The sequence below is a fragment of the Nannobrachium achirus genome (assembly GCF_963921795.1).
Source record: "Nannobrachium achirus genome assembly, chromosome: 22".
NCBI classification, from domain to species: domain Eukaryota; kingdom Metazoa; phylum Chordata; class Actinopteri; order Myctophiformes; family Myctophidae; genus Nannobrachium; species Nannobrachium achirus.
In genome coordinates this window covers 40849056-40874430 of record NC_137829.1, presented here as the reverse complement: position 1 = coordinate 40874430, position 25375 = coordinate 40849056, and the positions used below count along the sequence as shown (strand labels likewise).

Sequence of the window (25375 nt, the reverse complement as noted above, 5' to 3'; positions counted from 1 at the left end):
GTATTTATCATTTTAAAAATGATTTAAACTAGTGAAAACAGCCGATCTACAGTGTGCTTGTAGATCTGCTGTTTTCACTACTTTTGTGCAAACAGTTTAATTTTTACTTTTGTGCAAACAGTTTTTGTGCAAACAGTTTACTTTTTTCCTAATGGCCCGGCCTGGACCGGCCAGGAATGAACCGGCCGTTCGGGAGTTGTCCCGCTTTTCACAATGGCCAGCACGTCCCTGAATGAACCATTGTACCATTTGAGTACTTAGAAAAGCGCTATAAAGAAAACGCAGTTCATTATTACTCCCAAGTCTCGTCAATGCGTTGCACTGCCGTGGACTGTGAGCTTTGCAGTACGGCTATTTTCGCCAAACGTTTGCTCGATTCGACGCAGAGTCGACGTTCATTATGACACGCCCGGATTAGGGACGCTAGCACGGCCAGTGCTTACAACCAATTCCAAGTCAGTTGGAGCTTGATGACGAATAATGTTTGGCATTTCGTATGCAGTTTCCCATAAAAAGTTGATCCGGACTGTTGCTGTTATGACGTGCCAAGGGTAGGGATGCTTGGGTTCATGTGGTTAAGAAAGGATATAGGGGAGGAGAAACAGAGAGAGTGAGAGAGATCTGTTTAACCCATTTAGAACGGGGTACACATTTTGTGTTTCATTATTTTATGCTTTAACTATTGAAAAATAGCAGATATACAAGCTCACAGCGCGGCACCGAGTGCCGCGCTGCGAGCTTGTAGATCTGCTATTTTTGAAAAAAATCGTGAAAATTAGAATTTTGACCCGATTCTATAAGTGTCTTTTGAATCCTTCTAAGGTTTTTTGAAAAACCCTATGTTTTCTATGTCAGCAATCTGGCCAGCCATCGTCAAAGAAAAGGTCCTTTTCACTTAACTGGAGCTCAGTTAGTCTGTTCTTGAGAGACTACTGTGTCAGTGGTTCTCAAACCTTTTCATGTGAAGGACCCCCAAAATGATATTTATTTGGCTACGGACCCCCATCTCAAAATATCTAGTTCCAGGGACCCCCAGAAGCAAAATTTGAGTTACAATCGTTCACGTTGAAAATACATATAGAGATTTGCACACATTTTCACGACTTTTTCCAAAAATAGCAGATCTACAAGCTCGCAGCGCGGCACTCGGTGCCGCGCTGCGAGCTTGTATATCTGCTATTTTTCACTGGTTAAAGCATTCAATAATTTTAGGTCTAAATGGGTTAATTAAATTAACCCCCCTCTGGCGCTAAATGGCTGTGGTCTATGTCACTGGAGTTTGATATGAAGGTATGGGAATGTTCTTAACGCGGGGTGACATTTCTGAAATATTTGGCCGTTCAGGGGGACCTTTGCTCTTCACATCTGGAAGAAACTAGCTCGCTTCCTTCACAACTACGACCATACAGAACAGCTCAGTGTGTGTGTGTGTGTGTGTGTGTGTGTGTGTGTGTGTGTGTGTGTGTGTGTGTGTGTGTGTGTGTGTGTGTGTGTGGGGGGGGGGGGGGGGGGGGGGGTATTACTTTACTACTTTTGAGGTCACAAAATGCCGGACCCCACAAGAATTGCTTTGTTATCATCTTTAGGGCTAAGGAAGTAGATTGGGTTTGGGGTTAGGATCAAGCATTTAGGAGTTTGATTTAGGGTTAGGGTTAGAGTTAGATTTAGGGCTATATTTAGGAATAGGGGTTAGGCTTGGGTTACTGTAGGTTTGCAACAAAATGCAATATAAAATAAATAAGAAATATTACTAAATATATTATTTAAACAAAAATGTTGCTGTACCAGAATAGCATAGTACAGATACTAGCTTCGCCTAAGCTAACACACACACACACACACACACACACACACACACACACACACACACACACACACACACACACACACACACACACACACACACACACACACACACACACACACACACACACACACACACACACACACACACACACACACACACCGTTTGCTCGGCTGACTCTGCAGGTTAGCTTTTAATTAATGGCATCGTTGATTCTGTGACCGCTGTCCAAATACACGCCTTTTGAGGACACAGGTCCTCAAACAGCCCCCACAGCATAGACCACCATACTCCACACCTGACCTCCATCCAGTTCAACCATGCATGTGTGTGAATGCACACACACACACACACACACACACACACACACACACACACACACACACACACACACACACACACACACACACACACACACACACACACACACACACACACACACACACACACACACACACACACACACACACACACACAACCCTAATGCCAACATCCAACCGCCTCAAGTTAAAATACGATTATTTTGGGGGTCGCGGCCTGAAAATGTCGAGGAGCACGGCACTAACACACCGTGGTTCTGGCGGATGAAGCCAAATAGGCTATACATATTAATCTGTGGGTCCTTGACATGATCCAGTTTGAGGACCATTGTACTGTATTATTAGACCAAACCCCAAACACCAAAAACAAAGCTGTCCTATGACAGACCAACACACACGACCAGACTAAACATCCCCTGAGAGCCTGTCCAGTTGTGCAGGGGCCCCCGGGGGCCTTCGGGGGGCCCCTCTCTCACCACAGCTGTCTCCTGTTACCGCTTTATAACTAATTCCCTGGGAGATATGGTTTCTACACCGAAGCCTCTTTTGGAGTAAGAGGCCAGACCACAAAGTGTTTTGTGTGTGTGTGTGTGTGTGTGTGTGCGCGTGAGATGGGGCCTGGATTCTATCGCCTTATCTTCTGGAAGTTGTTGTGTGTGTGTGTGGAAGGGGTTACTCGGTGTGTGTGTGTGTGTGTGTGTGTGTGTGTGTGTGTGTGTGTGTGTGTGTGTGTGTGTGTGTGTGTGTGTGTGTGTGTGTGTGTGTGTGTGTGTGTGTGCGTGTGCACATGTATGCATGCATGTTCCAAGCTTTATTCATACAAAGTGTTGCTTTTTATGAGCACAAAATATACACAACAGAGCACCTACACAGAGCACACACAAACCAAGCCGACATTGTGCTAATGAAGCAATAAGCCACAAGAGGCGAGTGGTTACCTGGTATTTTACACCGGCCGAGAGGCGTAGGGAGACACGAGGCGCAGCCGAGTGTCTCCAACCCTCTCAGCCAGTGTAAAGTACAGGTAACCACAAGCCTCGCGTGGCTTATTGCTTCTACAAGTGTCGGTTTTACCTGTCATTTTATAATGGATGAATATACTTTTCGGACAAGTGGCCATGACCATGGGGCAAGTAGAACATGACCTGCCAGAAGGGCAAGTGCCTCTGACCAGGGACGTGCAGAGAATGTTAGAGAGGCAGGGGCTGACATTTCTAAAAGGGCCTTTTGGTGAAAATATCGAAAATAGCGGTCGGCTATTTTGCGGTGCTTGATAAGCAAGTCAAGAATATAATCAATACTGGAGATGGATTTCTACATATAGAGAGCAGAGAGGTAGAGTTTGGACGAGGCAATTCTCTTGAATGCTGCCTTCAGGTATGGCAGCATGGAAAGAGGGAATTTGCATTGCTTTCACCATAGCAAAAAATACATGCATGGTCTGGAGAGGGAACTTTTTTACAAGGGCAGGGGCTCAAGCCTCCTTTGATGTCTTATGTGTGCACGTGCCTGCCTCTGAGACCTTAGTGTCGACCCCAAGTATAGAAAGCAGGGACGTGCTGGCCATTGGGAAAAGCGGGACAACTCCAGAACGGCGGGTCCAGGCCGGCCGTTAGGAAAAAAAATTAAATAAAATGTCGGCCTTTCTTCCATTTTGGGGGCTGGGCGGCCAACAAAGTAAATCGTCACTGTCGGGCAGAAACTTCGTATCTCCAAGTTTCAAATTTGTAAATTCTTTCACCAAGCAAAGCCCTGCTTCATCATACAAGGCCGTCGCACAAAAGTAGTGAAAACAGCTGATCTACAAGCTGATCTACAAGCTGATCTACAACGCCGGCTGTTTTCACTAGTTTAAATCATTTTTAAAATGATAAATACAAAACAAACGGTTTTGGACATACAAGGTTTCCACCCGACAACGACGAAATATAACTGGCTTGTCACTTTGTCACAAATCTTTGAGTAGCAGCAGCAGCGCTATAGAGCAAGATCTCTCTCTCTATAGCGCGCAATGAGGGCCTCTCCCACTCTTTTTCCCCGGGCTGAATCAGGGGCCCAGCACGTCCCTGATAGAAAGTTTCACGTTTTGTAATACTGGAGCGTTTGGGTCCACCGCTGAAGAGGAGTGAGTTCTTCAGGAGGCCGTGTGTTCTGTGTGCTCTCCTCCTGTAAGTCCATAAATCCACTCTGTCGCCACCCGTATGCTGTGGCTGTTTGTTCTTTTCAACGCAGTCAAATCCTCCACGTTTTAATTGAACTGTCAGGGTGTAAAAAAAAAAAAGGAAAAAGAAATGCACCCAAACGGACGGCACAAATGCAGACTGTGATTAAACACACACTGAGAGTATGTTTTTCCTTTCTTTTTTTTCCTTCTTTTTTTCTCTTTTTTTTTTTACAGCAGTAACAAGCCGTCTCCCCCACCACCACTTTACACTGCATGGCTGCTTACCCAGAGTGCACTGCTGGGAAACTCACGGCCTCAGTGTGCGCACGCGCCCGCGTGTGTGCGTGTGTGCGTGTGTGTGTGTGTGTGTGTGTGTCTGTGTGTGTGTGCGTGTGTGTGTGTGCGTGTGCGTGTGTGTGTGTGCGTGTGTGCGCGCATGTGCGTGTGTGTGTGTAGTTAGGATCCAAGCCAACTTTTCCTCCTGGAATTTCCTGTCTCAATCAAGCGCACCCCTTAATCTCTCCTCCTCCTTCTCCTCCTCGTCTCCTGCTCCTTCTCTTTCTCTACTCTCTCTCTCTCTCTGCCCCCACCAGGGGCGTCACAAGGGGGGGGGGGGGGGAGTGGGACTGAGTTACTATAGGGCCCAAGGTGGAGGAGGGGCCTGGAATTATTTTATACTTTAGCTACTGAAAAACAGCAGATATACAAGCTCGCAGTGCGGCACATCTGCTATTTTAGAAAAGTCTGAAAATGTGTGCAAATCTTTGAATGTTTTTTTTTAAGTGAACATTTGTAACTCAAATTTTGCTTCTGGGGGGGGGGGGGGGGGGGGGTCCCTGGAACTAAATATGTTGAGATGGGGGTCCGTGGTCAAATACATATCATTTTGGGGGTCCTTCACAGGATAAGGTTCGAGCACCACTGACATAGAAACATAAGTAAGTCAAAAGTAAGTCATAAGTAAGTCAAAAGTCAAAAATAGCAGATCTACAAGCTCGCAGCGCGGCACTCGGTGCCGCGCTGTGAGCTTGTACATCTGCTATTTTTCAATAGTTAAAGCACACAATAACACAGTGAATCCTTGTACCCAGGGCCCAGAATTTGGTGCGACACCCCTGTCTGCCCCCACCCTCCCTCTCTCTCTCTCTCTCTCTCTCTCTCTCTCTCTCTCTCTCTCTCTCTTTCCCCCAATTCTATCATTCCCCTGTCTCTGCCCCCCCCCCCCCCTCTCTCTGTGCATTTCTCCAGTACATTATATTGCTGCTCTGAAAAATGAGTCCTCGCAGTCGCAACTCAACGCTGAAACAATGTCGCCAGATTTTTTGGAGAGAAACAAGCAGGCAAGCAACCGGGTCTATGAAAACAAGCCCAAATGAGGCAACTATAGCAGGGGTCTTCAACGTTTTCAGGCCAAGCACCGCTTAGTTGACAGAAAGATGAAGCAGGGACCCCCACAACCTGTTCATATATATAGTTTCATTGTTTGACAGCACAATCATCAGTGTATTTTTGATTCATATAAACGTGTGTTTTCAGATATTTAACAACTTGAACCGTCAATACTTAATAAACTTGACCTCTCACTCTGTACTTTTTTCCCCTCTACACCAAACCTCTTTGCCGAAAATAGCCGATCTACAAGCTCACAACGCCTTGCAGCGCGAGGCATTGTGAGCTTGTAGATCTGCTATTTTTGTCTAAAGTTCTTAGAATATGGACACTAGGGTTCAAGTGGTTAATATAAAAAAGGAGAAAAACGTTTCTATCACACAAAGGATTTGGAGGACCCCCTGTAGTACGCAACGCGAGGCGTTGTGAGTACGTAGATCTGCTATTTTCACAAAATGTATCTGTGGAAGCGAGTCACATTACATGTAGCCTCGTGAACCAGGCTTTTATTTTGGCGATCGGAAAAAAAATAAAGCGCCTGGTAAGAAACGTCTATTTTTCTGGCCAAAGGAAGTTGGCCCCGCTCTCTATCTGAGCCTCCAATCATGTCTCGGCCAGCTCGGAGCAAACCCGCCCATACCGGATTTGCCAAAATAAAATCCTGTGTTCCCGAGGCGAGGGTCCGTGTAAACAGTTTAGATAAACTTTCGCTCACTCTGTAGCATATAGACGTGAATGATGCACGTTTTGTTTTAACACAGAACGCTGCCACTGTGTTTATTGACTCCCAGCCATGTACTCATGACTTGTTTTTTGCATTGAAGCGGTCGCTACCTAATTGGAATGGACGAGAAAATTTACTTTGTTTTTGTTTCACCGGATTGAGGATTCACTAGCATCCAGCAGCTACATCGAAGCTAAAGGATACCATACAACGTATTGGTAAGCAAATCAATGTTATTATCTGTCTGGCAGTGGTGTAAAAAAGGGCCCAAAATGTATCAATACTGCAATGTAGAAATCCTCCGGAAAGTATTGCCATCAAAATCTACTTAAAAGCATCAAAAGTAAGTCCAAAATGTTTGAAAATAGACTACAAGCTCACGATAGTGTTGCATCGCGCCGTGTAAATCCAGACTATGTATAAAGTAGGGCTACAGTGCTCAATGTAATATTTATTAGGCTATAATGTCTGCAAAGTACAGTACTGGAGTAAATGTAGCTACTTTACACCATTGTCCGACCATATCATGCAAACAAGAACTGCTTTAATCACATTCAACCGATCACAAACAGTAAAGCATCATTCCCACATGGGCCACTATAATAACTATATAGGTCCTATCTTTCAACCACTTATGGCAGTTGAATGTGATGATAAACAGTTCTTGTTGGCGTGGTATGGCCGGACATCAATGGTGTAAAGTAAGTACATTTACTCACTGTACTGTAGGTTTTGTAGCCATATTTTTATTTCTACTCCATCCCGGATCCAAATATTGTAATTTTATTCCACTATATTATTTGAAAACTTTAGATGCATCCATTATAATACATAATATTATAAAAACATACATAGAACACGTTAGCCCTATTTTATACCTATAGGCTGTTTGAAAATGGTTGATCTACAGCTCGTTTTAAAAGGGACCATCAGTCAGAGGACATTAATTTGCAACACAATATAGTAGACCTGACACCATGATTCCTGATACTCAATAGCTACACAGAGTAAGCCTTAGAATTAGATGATGTGGTGCTAAGTGGTCTAGGTGTGTGCCTGGCATTCCAGGTACTTTATAAACAATAGATGTTTTGCCCTTGTGTAAATTTAAGGGTATATAGCCAAACAAAGGGTGCCAATTTACATTGATATTTTAATAGCAGTAACAAGAATGCTGTCAGACACAGTTTCCCATTTGTTTTAAGTAAAGGGACTGTTTGAAAACATTGGCTTATTTCTAATTGTAAAGGGTTCATAATTAGCTCAATCATTATTGTTGTTTCAGTGTTGTGATGTTTGTTTTTTCTCTTCTCCCACAGGGCCTGCGACAGCCAGGGACAGAAGTTCCTTTTAGGAAGTGCCATGGAGAGCTGTATTCCATCCTGTTTGCATCAATACCAGTGCACTCACAGCATCAGCGTCTTAGGGAGAACATTCATGTAGAAATGAAATGCAGATTTGGTGTTGGACACACTTGCCTTCTGGTCAAAATGCAACCTCTGGGTGTACAAATAAAGCCTGTTATGACACTTGCCTGGACATTTATTTGGATATGCACTATATGTAGAATGTTTTACCTAGCTTAATGTATCACCTGTGCTGTGAGTATTACTATAAATGTTCAATATCAGTCTGCCACTGGATATTATGACAAATGTAGATTTCAGGTTATTTGTATAATGTATGAGCATATAATAAGGAACTGCTCTTGCAAATATTCCTTGACAGACCTATTTATGTTTTGTTCAAATATAATCCCATCTACATCAAGTAGGGGCTATAGAATTATTATGTTTAATGATTGAGCAAATGCATACATAGACAGCTCTGCTGTTTGGGATTTTCATTTACATTTCTAAAATTAGCCATGGATGCCGTTTGTACAGGCTGGGTAGTAATACAATTTCTGTGGAAGTGCTGGGCCATTATGTTACAGAGATGTAAGCCTACTGATTTGATTACTTTTATATTCAAGTCTAACTAACTTTACCTCTGTAAGAAATAAAGTAACAGAATATTATGATTGTTGGGGCCATATGCTACTATTGGATTTCGTGTTTAATATTACATTATTAGTAGTAGGCTATACTACTAGCTGTAAAACAACTAAACCAGTAAGTCATATCCTCACCCTATGAATGCCTGATTTATGCGTTTTGGTGGTGTTTTCATGAAGGCTATTAAAACGTACGGCATATCTTTCCATTGTTTGATTGCTGCTTATTCTGGTAACTCAGATTAAACTGCTCGACAATCACAGACGACAGTTTATTATGCTAACGAGTTCGGTACTTAATGCTTTCTGTCGGTAGCATTAGCATATGGCTGGCTGACACATTAAGGTGAGTTGTATGTTTAGGCCTATTTGAAATCACCATTTTGGCTGCATACATGCATGCACGTTAGGACTTGGACAACAACAACAAAAAGATCAATGAAACATGATAATGTAATCGGTGGTGGTGACTTTGGTCAGTCAAATGCACTAGAATCAGACCATTACACAAACAATTCACATTCATTGAAATCCTTGACCCTTTATAATAATATTGCTATTTCTAACATGTAGGCATATAAATGTATGTTTAAGGATTGGATTGTTATTTGAACTGGGTGATTCAAAGTAGATTAGGTTTATTTTGTATTGTAGCGACCCTGCAGGAACGTTCCCACTTCCCGGTAGGGGTTTCCTACGGTCTTGTTTTACAATGAGCACCCACTACTGTGGGCGACGCCTCCTCGTCTTCATTGGCTGTTGATTTGGGAAAAAAATCACAGTGGTAACGCCCCTTCAGACCAGGTTTCAATGCGAATCCCTCCAGACTACATTACATGTAATACCTATACAATTCCAAGTGCTTGTCTAAAAAAAAAGCCTAAAAATGTTTTTTTTTGAGAACCCGGGCTTATAACAAACAGACTTGGCAACACTGCACCGAACCCAGAGAGAGAGAGACAGCTTCCTCTCTGTTCACCTGTCTGTCATTAGCCAATCAGCACCGCTCCCCATCTTATATGGTTATTATGGGAGTCCAATCACAATCTCCGGTACAAGGCTGGTCCAATCTAAAGTGCTGTTACAAACGTGTGTGTGCGTGCATGCGCGTGTGTGCGGCTGTGCGCGCGCGTTTGCTTGACTAATGAGTTGAGAACTTCCAGTGTTCAGTGTAAATTCAGAGAAGATTCATTCATTAAACCATTGTTTGATCCGATTCCAGGCCTCCTGACCTACTCCTTGACCCCCCCCCCCCCCCCCCCCCCCACACACACACACACACACACACACACACACACACACACACACACACACAGAGACAGAGTAGTGTCAAGCAGGGTGAGTACACACAAAGCTTCAACTTCTGTCGACACTCTTGAAACAAAGCTCACACTCTCAGCTTGTCCTCATGGCTTTTATAAAGACACAACTTGACTTGGTAGTCTCTCTCTCTCTCCCTCTCTCTCTCCCTCTCTCCCTCTCTCCCTCTCTCTCTCTCTCTCTCTCCCTCTCTCCCTCTCTCCCTCTCTCCCTCTCTCTCTCTCTCTCTCTCTCTCTCTCTCTCTAATTGGCCGAGTTCCATCTTGACACAAACACTAAGCTGTGTTTGTGAGACGAGACAAGACAAGAAGAGCGAGAGAGAGAGAGAGGAAGAGTGAGAGGAAAATAAAGAGAGAAGGGGGGGGGGGGGGGGTGAACAAAAGTCATTAATTGTCACCATGAAGCCTGATTTACACTTTGTCGTACGGCGGTGGAGAAAATCGCCTTTTTTTTTTTTTTGGTGGGCGACAGTGAAAAAACTTTTAACATTTACTTAACCCAGCATCCCTATTCTGGGGGGGACGTTCATTCACCAAAAAATAGCAGATCCTCAAGCTCACACCGCGTCACAACGCGACGCTTTCTGAGCTTGTAGATCGGCTATTTTGGGGCGAGATGGTTTGGTGGTCCAACTAACTAACTTAGACGAAGTGGTTAAATTGAAGTGATATTGATAAATGACAATATTATCACAGTATTCTGTGGCACCCCTGGACTTGAATGTTACAGAGCCAGGGGCTGAAATCTGGTGAAAATAGCAGACCTCCAAGCAAGCTTGCTGCTATTTTCGATGCTTGATTTCTACAAAGAGAGGGCAATTCTTTCAACATAAGATGCTGCATTCAAGTTCAGGAGAGTTTGGACAAGGCATTTCATTCTCTCCAATGCTGCCTTCAGGTATGGCATGGAAAGAGGGGGCATTTGCATTTCTTTCACCATAGTAAAAACTGCATTCATGGTCTGGAGAGGGCACTTCTTTACAGACAGACAGTCACGGCACCCACTTTGAGAACCACTGACTGATCTATGGTACCAGTACTGGTACTCAGGGATGGATATACTGGGGGATCGGGGATCTCTCGCCATTCATTTTTATGGACGGTATAGGGTATGTTTGATCCCTGCTTCTGGTCAGACTAAATAAATACATGCATTTCGTGTGATATTTGCCAGACCCAGGGGGTCGGCCTACATAATGCTTTGTCGGTCGGTCTGTCGGTCGGTCTGTCGGTCCCTCTTTTCCTCAGTGTGCCTGTCCCTTTTTTCCTCAGTGTGCCTGCTCATCTGCCCCTCCCTTCCCTTGCTGGGCTGATTGCCTTGAGTGCCGTCACCTGTACAGGACCAGCTGAGTTGAGTTGGCTGACGAGCTGCTGACACTATAAATTCCTCAGCCCATCTACAAGCTCACAAACATTTCCAGCTGCTCAGCCTATACAATCCTGTGTGTTCATGTGTTAGTTCAGTGCCATACTAGTGAAAAAAGCCGATCTACAAGCTCACTACGCTTTGTTGCTGAGACTATAAAATCCTGTGTGTTCATGTGTTAGTTCAGTGCCATACTAGTTTTCATTGCGGGTCTGGCACGACCAGGTGACCTGGTCTAGTTTATATCACAATTTAACACATTTTAATTAAAAACATATGCAACCATTGTTAACACTGGCATCCCTGTTTTGGACACCATTTGTCAATACTTGCAAAAATATCTACATCTCACAATGAATGTGCCACGCTGTGTTGTGAGCTTGTACAAAGAAGTATATAGGGCGAATGTGGTTAAGAAAATGCTCCTTCCCCTGTTTATTTCACGTTATTATTACCACAAATCGAAGCCTACTGGTCTGGACCCCCGGTTGAAGCAGGCATCACTGGGGTCCTGAGAGGACGAGGGAGAGGGAGGCCCACGACAGGACCAATCCCAGGGACAATAGCCTCAATCAGGGTTAAGTAGCAGTAATGCCTGTCTTTATGTCTGGGATCCTCTGTGAAAACAAACGCGGAGCATTCCAGCGCGGCCCGCAGGCCCGGAGTCTTGTTACGCCTTGTTTTCACAGGAACTCAGCGCCAGGGGGGACAAAGTAACACATCTCCAAACAACAAAAGGTGTTTTAAGAAGAAAAACGGGACTTTTTTACGCTGAGACCCGGCGGCTCCACGGGCTTAGCCGTGTGACGGCTGACGGTCCGAGTGAGCGACATGGAGGGATTTCAGAGCAAAGCCTAGGAATGCTGACTCAGAGAACCTCTGAAAGCCTCATCACGCCAAGCATTCAATATTAATTAGGTTGCGGTTTGGTTGTTGCGTGCAGACCTCCATGCTTCCTACTCATGGTTATTCTATCGTTCCCCAGAGCTCCTCTCGGATAGAGGTCACCACTCGGTTGTTCTTACTAAACTAGTTGATCAGGGTCGACTCGGTACTTGGGTCCGCTCTTTTTTTTTTTACCCTCCACATCAGGGGTTCCCAAACTTTTCTTTGTCTCAGGGCACCCCATGAATATTTCTTTTAATCCGAGGCACCCCTACATTATAATATTCACTCCCAACACGTTATATTTATAGCATATCGTCGTTGTCGGGTGGAAACCTTGTATGTCCAAAACCGTTCGTTTTGTATTTATCATCTATAAAATGCACTAAACTAGTGAAAATAGCAGATCTACAAGCACGTAGATCGGCTGTTTTCACTAGTTTTGTGCGACAGTCTTGTATGATGAAGCAGGGCTTTGCTTTACCAAAATACGTACAAATTTGAAACTTGGAGATACAAGGTTTCTGCCCGTCAGTGACGAATTTTAGTGATTATGTTGCGAGGAAAACTTTGAGATAACAGCCATTTTGGTTAGAACTGACTGAAAATAACTTTGTATTTCAAGTTTAAAACTAACTAAATATTTTTTCAAGTGTCTAAAAAAAAAATCCAAATATTATCAAATGATCTCGCGGCACCCCTGGACTGCCGTCGCCGCACCCCAGGGTGCCCCGTCACCCACTTTGAAAACCACTGCTCTACATCATTTCCCTCTAGTCTACACCATTTCTATGCCGATCTACGTTGTGAGCTTGTGGATCGGCTATTTTTTAGCTATGTTCCCACCAGAGTAGGGACGCTAGGGTTCAAGTGTTTAGGGGTCAAGATCATCGTCAATACAATATAACTAGTACACTTCTGCAGTGGTTGGAGGAGGTCTCCCTCAGTGGTGTAAAGTAACTAAGTACATTTAACTTAAAGGACAACTTTGTTTTTTTACAACAAGGGTTCATATTTTAGATTGTAATTAGAGAAAAGAAAAAGTGAGTGTTAAAATGTTCTCATTTGCTTAGTTCTTTTGTTTTATTGCGTTTACCGTTCTAAAATGTGGGGCATGTGTACGCATGGGGGCATGCGTACAAGTGGCTAAATATGTCTTTTTTAGAGACAATAAGCCAGCACTTTCTTTATTGCTATTTACAGTAACACTTCTATCCCCCATAAGTCACATCCAACCATGAAAGGTTGCGTTGTATCTTGGGAATGGGCTTATTCAAAATTACATATTTAGCCACGTGTATGCATGCCCCGAACCACTGAAATAAGAATCTCTAAAACAATAGAAAGAAGTCAATGAAATAATTTTAACACTCATCTTTTATATTCTTTAATTACAATCTAAAATATGAACCCTTGTTGTAAAAAACTAAAGTTGTCCTTTAAGTACTGTACGTAAGTAACATTTTGATTTTCTTTTACTAAAACATTGAAGTACTTTTTTCACCACTGGTCTCCCTACTCTTCCATTGAGACATTTAGACCCTGGTGTCAGGAAGGACACCTCCTGGTGTCAGGAAGGACACCTACAGCACTGGTTGACAAGTACTACTGCCTGCCTGAAGCTAAGCTCTGACCTTTGACCCTGTCGTTCCCGGTTCACCCTAGGCACGGTGAACCACGGACAACCAACCAGCTATTAGGGATGAACCCCAGGGAGACGGGGTCAAGGTGCTGTGTGAGCTGGTAGATCGCTATTTTCGCTGCTTCGTACGACGACGAAGTATATCGTCGTTGTCAGGTGGAAACCTTGTATGTCCAAAACCGTTCATTTTGTATTTATCATTTTAAAAATGATTTAAACTAGTGAAAACAGCCGATCTACAAGCACACAACGCCTCGCACCGCGAGGCGTTGTGTGCTTGTAGATCTGCTGTTTTCACTACGTTCGTGCGACGGCCTTGTATGACTTTACTTTGCGAAAGAACGTACACATTTGAAACTTGGAGATACGAGGTTTCCGCCCGACAACAACGATATAGATAACTGGTTCCCAGACAGTCGGTCGGGAGCCATTTGTGTGTCGCAGACATATTTTTATGGGTCCCTTTGGGTCCCAAAAAGCATTTTTTTAAGGAATCAAAAACAGATTTCTAAGATTTGTAATGAAAGAAAAAACAAAGAAATTCCATAAATTAGAACACGATGTTTAAGAAGTAATGAAAATAGCCGGTCTACAATCTTGTAGAATTGCTGATTGAGCAAAACATCTAATTTCTCTTTTGGGTCACGGGCAAAAAAAGTTTGGGAACCACTGATATCGAGTACCAAAGTCCTGACGTCACTTGTAGATTTTTCTCTATGGTGAATAACATTGTTTCATCTTAAAACCGTCTCATGTGAGCATTGTGGTCCAAAAATAAACAAACTGTCTCTGCGATATTGACGGGGATGTGGCTCTGTATCGTTCACGATAGGCAGTCACTCGTATTTAATACAGTCTGTTTCCGGCGAAAACATTACTAATTTTGCAGCGGTAACATTAGCGTTTTCTCGCCGCCAGTTGATACTTCATATCCATATGAATCAAACCATCATAGATCATTTGTTTATTTTAGGAACACAGTTCTTATTTAACGTGAAAAAGAAGTCCATGGGAATTCACTCGGTAATGGGGAAAGAAAACGCGGCCCATGCAGGTAGGAGGTGTAAACTACGTCAGACTTGGGTGCTCTATGCAGGACTAAAGTCTTAAGTGGTTAACATCCCTTTAGTTTGTTCCTTCCTGATCATTAAAACATGCGGAGGTGCAGCTGCCTGTCGCTGCACTGTTTAAATGGAGCTGCGCTCATCCACCCTAAACATCTAAAGACTTGAACTCTAAAGCCTTGTGTACTCAGACGCTGTAATAGCAGTAATTAATGCATATCTGCAGTGTGCTTCTAATGAGCCCCGCGTTTTCCCCGAAGCCAGCAGACCTTTTGAAAACGGCAGGAAACGCTTCATTTACACATTCTTTGTCCCTCGTATAAAAGGGGAACGCAGCTCATTGTTGTGTGTTACAATAAAAGACTTTGCGTTGGTCTTATTAGACGGGGCAGACCGTTAAATGGACCTGCGCTCCTCACAGCGCCGATCTGCCCCATGACAAGACTGGAAGGTTCCCATTACAGCTGGATTATGGGAACTGTAAAAGCGCCGTTATTGCGTCCCCCCCGCTGTGAGGCGGGCATGGAGCCTATCACGGAACGCCGCACTATACTGTACTGTTACACAAACACATTCCCTGAACTATCACGGCATCACATTAACGCAAGAGACACCGTGTCCACTGGTATACTGTAGGATCTGGTGCTTGTGTTCCTGGTACCGTTGGTTGATTGTAATGTCGCTGATCTAGGATCTGAACCGTGTGCTCAAACTTCGTTTCTTTTTTGGGATAAGAGGCTTTAACAAAATGTAATCGCCGGTTGCCATGGAAATCGTCTATTTTAACTTATTTCGTCTTTTAAACATGATTTAACACTGCTGTCTGCGAGGGAACCGGATTTCCCGGTCACGTGAAACCCCGCTGCAATTCGGGAATTGGAAAGTGTTTCTCTTCAGCCGCAGGTGCCTCGTACAGTAAGCTACAGATTGATGTAGCTTACTGTAAAACGCGTGAAAAAAAACAAATGAGAAGTGGAGTAGTTTGAAAAGTTTACATTTGAATCTTTTGTTCCTTTACTGAGGTTTTTCCCATCTCTCTCTCTCTCTCTCTCTCAGGTGCTCATCATGTCTTCCCTACCTTCCACACGCCCATCCCCATCGACATGCGACACCATGAGGGGCGGTACCATTATGAGCCACACCCTCTCCACGCCATGCATGGGTAAGTCCTAACAGGCGCTTCGGTCACTTGTTAAAGAGGTGGTGCCATAGTTTTGTACTTTTTCTGTTTTTCATGTGTCTAGGAGGTTGAAAGTACATCGTTGTAACCCCTGATGTGGTTTTTATGAGCAATTATGTATTCTCTTGGTATTTGTTTGTTTTCTCTTGGAGGCTGCCACCTTGTGGTCAAAAGTGTCAGTTAAAAAACACAGATACTTTTACATCACAGAATCAACTCCTCCCCTAATTACCATTCACCCAACACTGTGGGGTGTGGCTAACTTCAGCTGGGTCACCACCCACCATGACATCCATGCATACCTAATGAACAGGGGGTGTGGCCACATAAAACATTTTTTTTTAACTCTTTCTGTATACTTTTTTTGGGAAAAAATCTTCCTCCTAGTATAATCATAATACCTGATAATCATGTTTTAGAGGGAGGGGGGGGGGGGGGGGAATCATGGCACCACCTCTTTAACCCTGTGACAGTGTTCATTTTGACGCATAAAACTATGACGAAAAATGTTTTGCCGACTACCTTTTTTCACTAAATAAAAACAAAGCTGTGATGACTAAATACTAAGATTAAATATATTGACAATTTCGTCAACAAATAAAAACTAGACTAAAGTGTTACAAGGGAGGGACGAGTGGGGAAGAGATCCAGTAGAACTAAAAGGCAAGTCACTTTAGGTTTGGTTGCGCTCGGGTGTTGTGGGCAATTTCTTTTTCATGGGGCCACGTGAACAACAGAAAATATTGTGGAGGGCCAGGCCAAAAGGCAGTTCTCACCGCAAGATGTGCTCCCCGCAGACTAAACACACGGCTTTACCTCCGACTTAAGAAGATAAATACTTAGCGGTCCAATTTTAAGTTTTGAAAACCCGGCATTCGGCATCGACTTTTCTTTCTTTTTGCCTCTTTAGCCATTTTTGATGGGTAAGGTAAGGCAGGTCGTCTTGACAGGTGACCAGTCTGACCACCTGCTTGTTATTGAGACAACATCCAATGATCACACACACATGTGCATCCATATGTACGTGAATAAAAAACTTCAAATTAAAAGAAATGCAGCTTAAGTCCATGCATGAGGTAAAATTTGAAAATGTGTTTCTTTTGTAATTTGCCATTAACCCTCCAAGGGCCGGTCAGATCGAACCAAAGGGCTGCATACGGCCCCTGGGCCGCACAATGCCCAGGTCTGGTTTAGTTACATCAAAGAGAGATGCAGCTGTGATAGAGAGATATATCAGAGAGAGAGAGAGAGAGAGAGAGAGAGAGAGAGAGAGAGAGAGAGAGAGTGTGTGTTAACATGTCCTGTCCTATCTAGTTGTGGTGTGAGGTCCTGCAGAGCCTCTGGCATGGCTCACAATGGAGCAGCTCTCTGCCAACAAACTCCTCTGACAACCCCAACCAGGGACGTGCTGGGCCCCTGATTCAGCCCGGGAAAAAGAGTCGGAGAGGCCCTCATTGCGCGCTATAGAGAGAGATCTCTCTCTATAGCGCTGCTGCTACTCAAAGATTTGTGACAAAGTGACAAGGCAGTGGGCCAATTACATGAGTTATATTTCATCGTTTTCCGGTGGAAACCTTGTATGTCCAAAACCGTTTGTTTTTATCATTTTAAAAATGATTTAAACTAAAAAAACAGATTTAAACACAACGAGGCGTTGTGTGCTTGTAGATCGGCTGTTTTCACTACTTTTGTGCAAAAGCCTTGTATGGTGAAGCAGGGCTTTACTTTTAAAAATGTACAAATTTGAAACTTGGAGATACAAGGTTTCTGCCCGACAGTGACGATTTACTTTGTTGGCCGCCCAGCCCCCAAAATGGAACGAAGGCAGACATTTTATTTTTTTATTTTTTCCTAATGGCCGGCCTGGACCGGCTGGGAATGAACCGGCCGTTCGGGAGTTGTTCCGCTTTTCCCAATGGCCAGCACGTCCCTGACCCAAACAGTAAATCCTCCGCTGCAGTAAGAGGAGAACAGTGCACTGGTTAAAAGGAAAAGTCAGTCATAGACGTAACAAAAACGAAACTTTATAGAGAGTCCACCGTTGCGTAAAAAAAAAACCCTTACGGTAAACCTGGCTTCAAAAGTATTTAAGTATTCAAATACTGCGTGTGCAGTGTTGCAGAACGACACCTTTAAAGTGCAACGCGTTGGTAATGGAAGCACTTTCCAGGCAGATAAGTGGCGCTTTTCCGCATTATGGTACCAGCTTGACTCAACTCCACTTTTATGGCATTCCATCTGGCATACACTGTGCACCTCCATCAAGGTTCCACGCGAGACGAGGTGATACCAAATGGTGACGCGAACACGCTGCAGACCACCGATTGGTTAGAAAGGCGAGAGGAGTAGGAAACGCTGTTATGGTGTAAATGTGCGAATTAGGGCTGTCACGATGTGACATTTTACATGACAATTTGTCACTCAAATAATTGGCGATTAACTTTGAAGTTGCACATGGTAGATATGACACATACGCTAAATATACAAAGAAATTACTGACATATTTGACAACTTTATACTTAAAAAAGAACATTGATAGTGGAAATAGCCGATCTACAAGCTCACAACGCGTCGCATCGCGACGCGTTGTGAGCTTGTAGATCTGCTATTTCCACTATTTTTTACATGGAAACGATTATGATGATTATGAAAAATAATCACGATTATGTAAAATAATCACGATTAGACGATTATGTAATAATTGTGACAGCCCTAGAGAGGAGTAGGAAAGGCTGTGTGGATGTATGGTGTAAATGTGCAAATTACTGGATATGGCATGGTGGGCTCTAGGCCCTGCTATCACACTGGGTAAGCAGGCTTTTCCACAGGCACTGTGGAAAAGCCTGCGGTATAACGTGAGGTTAGAGAGTGGAGGAGCTTGGAGGGAGGACACACCAGTGGATTCTGTGTGGAACGTTTTTTTTTTTTTTTTTTTTTTTGAGTGGCGTCAACCGCTTCAAAACTGACCGCGCGGGTATGTCCATATATCTGTCTGTCCGTATCAGTACGACCTCAACACAATATCGCTGGGTGACCAACCTTTAAGTGGCGCTGTTCAGCAGCCTTGTTTGAGGTGATAATGTGTACTGGGTGGGATTTTGTCCGAACGAGTGATGTGTGAATAGAAATCTGATTACTGCCACTGTAAACTGCCGATGACCGTCTCCTCAGGCTATGGGATGTAAACTTTGCACTCTCCAGGAGTGTCAGGGTCATCTGACGAACTTCACAAATACTGTTAACAAACCTTTAACAAACCACTCAAACTGGAGTCCCCCAGGGGTCTATACTAAGCCCCCTCTTTTTTTCCCCTCTACACCAAATCCCTTAGCCAAAATAAATGCTGATCTTTGTAGATCGGCTACTTCACCGGACGTCTGCCTCAGAATCGGGGACGCTAGGGTCATGTGGTCAAACCAAACGATATAAACTCGAAATGAATCCAAATTTTGCAACTGCATGCCCTGTTTCTCGCGTGAAATGAAGCCGGTGTCCACCGAGAGAGAGAAAGACCGAGAGACGGAGAGAGTTAAGACTTTGTTGTGCTTCAGCCCATCAAAACCACAACCCCACGGGAAGAAGCAGTAGATTTTTATGAGAGGTTATAATGCCATTCTATTGTAAAACCTCTGAGCCGTTGCACAGTAAAATAGATCCAGATCCAGATTCAGAAACATGTGGTGTCTGTCCCTCAGGACTGTTTCTTAAGCATATACGTTCATAATGCCCTGCTCAAGGGCAGTGGCGTCAGTTCAGAAAAAGCTAAGGTATGGCAACATGACTGGTGTCTTGCACGCCTTCGCACGCGTGCAAGACACCAGTCATGTTGCCATACCTTAGCAACAGGCATGATACATTTATTTTAAGAAGTACATTCTATTTTTTCCCCCGTTTCTACGGTTTCTTGGGCTGGATATGGCAGCCTGGAATGGTTGTTCAAGTGCAGCTAAACTTGGCATGTTAGTAAACGTGCCACAATTAACAATAATGAACTGCACCTGTGCAGCTGACCTGCGGAACCTGGGAATATACCATCTTGTCAAGATGGGGAGAATACAAGTGTGGTGTGGAGAATATAATCATAATACCTTGTTAAACCATTTTGTAAAATTTTGCATTTGTAGTTATTTTACTGTAATTTAACAACATCATAACCAGAACAGATAGACGAAGAGACATTCATGGATTTATATTTAAAAGCAACTTTTATTTCTCCCCCCTGGACCCAGGGTATGGCAGCTGCATACCCCTGCCATACCCAATTGACGCCCCTGCTCAAGGGCATGGTGGGCCGAGGGACGATGAAGTCATTTCAAATGGGTTGAACCCAGCAACCCTCGGGATGCTAGAGGTAGTGTGACCTCGGCCTGCGGTCTGTAGACGCGTCGCATTGGTGTTTAGCATGCCAGAGAAAGAGAGGGAGAGAGTGCCGGAGGGGGGGGGGGGGGGGGGGGGGAGAGGTTAGGGAGAGCGAGAACTAGGGAGAGAAGTGGAGAAAATGAGGGACAGAAGGGGAGAGGTGGACGGAGAGAGAGAAATGGAAGAGGGGGGGGGGGGGGAGAGAGAAGGGGACAGGGGCAGGATAGGGGAGAGAAAATGGGAGAGAAGGAGGGAGAGAATTGATGTAGGGGGAGAGCGTGAGAGAGAGAGATAGAGAGGGAGAGAGAGGGGAGAGAGAGATGGAGGAATGAATGAAAGTTGCGAGCGTTCGTGGGTTCAACAGTAGAGTTTGTCTTCACGTTATATAGTCGGGCGTTCTCAGAGCCAAAGCCACAATCCAGGGAAGCCAGGGCCGCTGTGCCAGTGTGTCTGATGGGTAATTAGCATCCGAAATGCAGCCTTCCGTTCCCGCAACCTCAAACAACAACGCAAATATGGATGAGGGGGGAAAACACAGCCCTCTGTTCCGCCCTCGGTTCGCTTGCTTTTTTTGTTTTTTTGTTTTGTTTCTTGTGCTTTTCGAGGGAGGCAGTTGGGGGCGGGCGGTGGTGACTCAAACTGCAGAGTTGGCTGCTGGAAAGCTGAAGCCGAGAATAGCTGATCTACAAGCTCACGACGTGTTAGTGTTTGAGGCGCTTTTGTGAGCTTGGAGATTTTCGCACGCAACATTGGCGCGCAAATGAATCAGGCTTGAGCAGGGGCGTCAATTGGGTATGGCAGGGGTATGCAGCTGCCATACCCTGGGTCCAGGGGGGGGGGGGGGGGGGAATAAAAGTTACCTTTAAATATAAATCCATGAATGTCTCTTTGTCTATCTGTATTATGTTGTTAAATTACAGTAAAATAACAAAATTTAACAAAATGGTCACTTTAACAAGGTATTGTGGCGCGCCGCGTTTACTAACATGCCAAGTTTAGCTGCACTTGAACAACCATTCCAGGCTGCCATATCCAGCCCAAGGAACCGTAGAAACGGGGGGAAATAGAATGTACTTCTTAAGGTATGGCAACATGACTGGTGTCTTGCGCGCGCGTGCAAGACACCAGTCATGTTGCCATACCTTGGCTTTTGCTGAACTGACGCCACTGGGCTTGAGATGCGCTCATGGTTTCCCTGTGTGGCAGAGACCTGTGGTCTCCCCTCCGGCAGACAGTCAGACTGGTGGCGGACCCCCTGAGGGGGGAATGTGTTGATTAAATGGGTTGTTATACGCAGCAGACATTTGGTTTGTTGGTTGTTTTTTTTAACAGCATTGGTTTGGTTTGGCCAACACGGGAAGGATAACAACGGGTGGGAGTGTGTGTGTGTGTTTGTTTGCAGTGCCGGGCAGGGGCGTCACAAGGGGTAGGAAAGTGGGACTGAGTTACTGGGGCCCAAGGTGGAGGGGCGAGTGCCGCGCTGCGAGCTTGTAGATCTGATATTTTTGAAAAAAAAAAATAGCAAAAAGTTGTGAAAATGTGTGAAAATCTTTGAATATATGTATTTTTTAAGCGAACATTTCTAACTCAAATTTTGCTTCTGGGGGTCCCTGCCCTGGAACTAAATATTTTGAGATCGGGGTCCGTGGCCAAATACATATCATCTTGGGGGACCTTGACATAGGTTTCTTGCACACATTTTCACGATTTTTCAATAGTTAACATTCATGGGGGGGCCCGCAGTGAATCCTTGTACCCAGGGCCCAGAATTTGGTGTGACGCCCCTGGTGCCGGGCTGTAGCTTAGTAGCAGAACTTCAAGCTTTATAGCTACAATTTCCAGTATTTTGTGAGTTTCCAGTGTATGTGAATGAATGAATGAATGAATGAATTAATGAATGAATGAATATTTTATTTCTGTGTCCAGACAATTTCTTGACCCATCCCACATGGGATTGTCAGGCACACCAATTGAATACAAATAATAAACGTAAACATGCCGGTGTAAACTCAGCCAGCAACTCATAATACAACCTGATTTTGAGCAAGACACATACAGTACATACTGTACATTCATATAGCCCTGCGCATAGAATATATAAAGTTAATAAAAACGAAAGTTCATTCGTTTATAAGTCACCCTTCTCCACCTATCCCACACTTTATAAACATAATTCTGAAAATGTAAAAAACATGACTTAAAATGAATTCAATTAACTCACCATTCTCATAATCTATCAGGTTTAGATCAGGGGTCAGAAGTCACCAAAGTGACCTCTGACTTTTAGACAATTTATACAAAACATATCTTTCACATTTATAATATATTTTTTTTAAATAAACACTAAGTTCTTAATTTGGACTTTTGCCAAATTTCTTCTGCCCGAGCTTGTATGCATTTCGCACAGATTTTGAGAGAGAGAGAGAGAGACACTTGCATTATGTCTTCCAAAATTGGAATTAACATGGATTACTAGAAATATTAGTAGCATAGCTAATTGCAGCGTATAGTAATTGGTAGCAAAGTAGTCTACTACATTTCAGAATAGCTTCCCCCAACACTGTTTGTGTTTGTGTACAGAGCCTGCGTCGTCATGTATGTGCATCTATCTGCATGTACGTGTATCCAGTAGGACATTCACGAATAGTGATTTTTAGTATTGAAATTATTCGACCTCAAAGTATTCGAATAGTCGAATATTCGACAGGACTGGCCAAACTTTTAAATATTAAGTAAGCAAGAGGCGAACATTGTGAAAATAGCCGATCTACATGCTCACAACGCCTCGCAACGCGAGGCGTTGTGAGCATGTAGATCTGCTATCTTCACAATATTTATATGTGGAACCAAGTCACATTAAATGTAATACCTACTGTACAATTCCAAGTGCTTGTCAGGGTGGGGGTCCCCAGTTCAAATATGTTTATTTTGGGGGTCACAGCCTAAAAAGGTTTGAGAACCCCTGGTATAGAGCATTAACAAATGCATCCACCAGGGGCATTGACAACTCATTATTACGACTTCCTATAGCCAAGCTTTATAAACTATATCTTTTTTTAAAGAGTTAACAATTTAAAAAAAAAAAAAAAAAAAAAGAGAATATTCGACTTCGGTGAACAACGTCGAATAGTGACTTTGATATTCGAATATTCGAATATTCGAATATTTGGTGAATGCCCCAGTATCCAGTGTGCTGATTGAACAGCGGTGTTGTTGTCTCCACCAGCCGAAGGCATGGGGGAGAGTATGTTTTCCCCTTCGTCCGTCTGTGTGTCTGTGCGTGCGTCCGTCCGTGTGTCCGATTTTTCATATTCCATCCTGATTGGCTAAGATTGGCTTCCAAAGTTTGTAGGATTGAGCCGTTTTGATCAAAATGCCTCAAATCCCAAACGCAAAGTGCAATTATCACGAAATCGCGCACACACGTTCCCACTAGGTCGAGGAAGAAATGCCACTTCAAATTTTTGAAATCAGCCTCATGGTGGCGCTATAACAGGCCCATTTGTGGTTTTACCTATAACTCCACCGATCAGTTTCAAACTTTGTAAGCGCACTCCCTAGAGGCTAAGGATAAACCTTTGCCCTGCATTTTTCACATCAGCCTTTTATAGCGCCACCTTTGGGCCGACTTATGTAAAACACATCTTTGGATATTACTCCTTGAGATTTTATCCAAAAATCACGCAAATTGGTACACAGTATCTCTATAGTCATGTGATCAAGTCCGATCTGTCTGATATTTCATATTCCATCCTGATTGGCTAATATTAGCTTCCAAAGTTTGCAGGATTGCTCCGTTTTTGAACAAAATGCCTCAAATCATCAACGCAGCTTGCGATTACCGTGATTCCCACTAGGTCAAGGAACAAATGCTACCTTTTTCACATTGGGCTGTTATAGCGCCACCAGCAGGTAGACTTTAGCAAAACACATTTCTGGAACACAATGCTTCAAATCATGCATGCAGTGTCCGATTGCCATGAAAGATCTAAGGTGACGAACATATGCCACCCTTTTTACATTGGCCTATTATACAGTAGTACCGCCAGGACGCACACCCTGGTGGAGACCTGTGCTCGGAAGAGCACTGCTTCTAGTTGTCTTTGGGTTGGCTGTCTTGGCTGAAGGGTGGGTCTCTGGTGTTGGCTGGCTGACTGACTTACTGCCAGGAATGTTCTTCATGGGTGAACCAGGGACCCATCAATCTGACGCTGCTATGTCGCAAACCAATATCCCTCACCCCCCCCAAAAAACATAACACCGTTCACATGGTCGTCATGTCATGCTCTCATGCAAAAAACAAAAAAAAAGAAAGAAAAAAATGACCACATTCCTCACGGTTAAAGTATGTGACAGCCATAGAGACCAGTAATAGATAATTACCCTATGTACAATCCCAGCTCATTAAAGTAGATTACGGCTGTCCCGTAGAGTTTCCTTTGCATAAACTCCAAATAACTCCCACCTTAAACCACACCTTGGCATATTCTAGATGAAAGGAATACAAGAAAAAGTGTGTGTGCGTGTGCGTGAGAGAGAGAGAAGCTCACAACGCCTCGCAAAGCGACAAGTTGTGAGCTTGTGGATCGTCCATTTTCAAATTGTCAAAGTATATACTGTACTGTAGGTCCGAAGTGGTTTCGTAATAACAATCAAAATCTACAAAGCAACTACTAACTAAAGTTTTCAAATAATTGAAGTGGAACAAAAAGTACAACATTTGCCTTTGAGATGTAGTGGAGAAGGAGAAAAATGATTAAGATGATTGTACAGTACTTGAGTAAATGTGCTTAGTTACTTTACACCTGAGAGCATTGTGGTGCAATAACATAACATGTGAGGAAGTAAGCAACACATCGTCGTTGTCGGGTGGAAACCTTGTATCTCCAAGTTTCAAATTTGTATGTTCTTTCGTAAAGTTAAGCCCTGCTTCATCATACAAGGCTGTTGCACAAAAGTAGTGAAAACAGGTGCTTGTAGATCGGCTGTTTTCACTAGTTTAAATCGTTTTTAAAACGATAAATGCAAAACGAACGGTCTTGGACATACAAGGTTTCCACCCGACAACGACGATATACATCTGCCTAGTACTAGCATCTATCAAAAGTGATACAAGGAAGGAGAAGTACTAGGGGGTGAAGAGGTGAGTTTTCAGACAGCGGT

The 25375-nt window shown here is 43.8% G+C and overlaps 1 protein-coding gene across 1 annotated transcript in view; it reads left to right on the top strand.

Annotated features, from left to right (window-relative positions):
- The window catches only part of gli2a (GLI family zinc finger 2a), a gene marked incomplete at both ends in the record, with an annotated part of 141292 nt that overhangs the window by 48244 nt on the left and 67673 nt on the right, over positions 1–25375 (top strand). The window contains one exon of the mRNA XM_080752989.1: positions 15730–15835. Within this exon, the coding sequence (XP_080609115.1) occupies positions 15730–15835 (106 nt within the window). The remainder of the gene's footprint in view (positions 1–15729; positions 15836–25375) is intronic.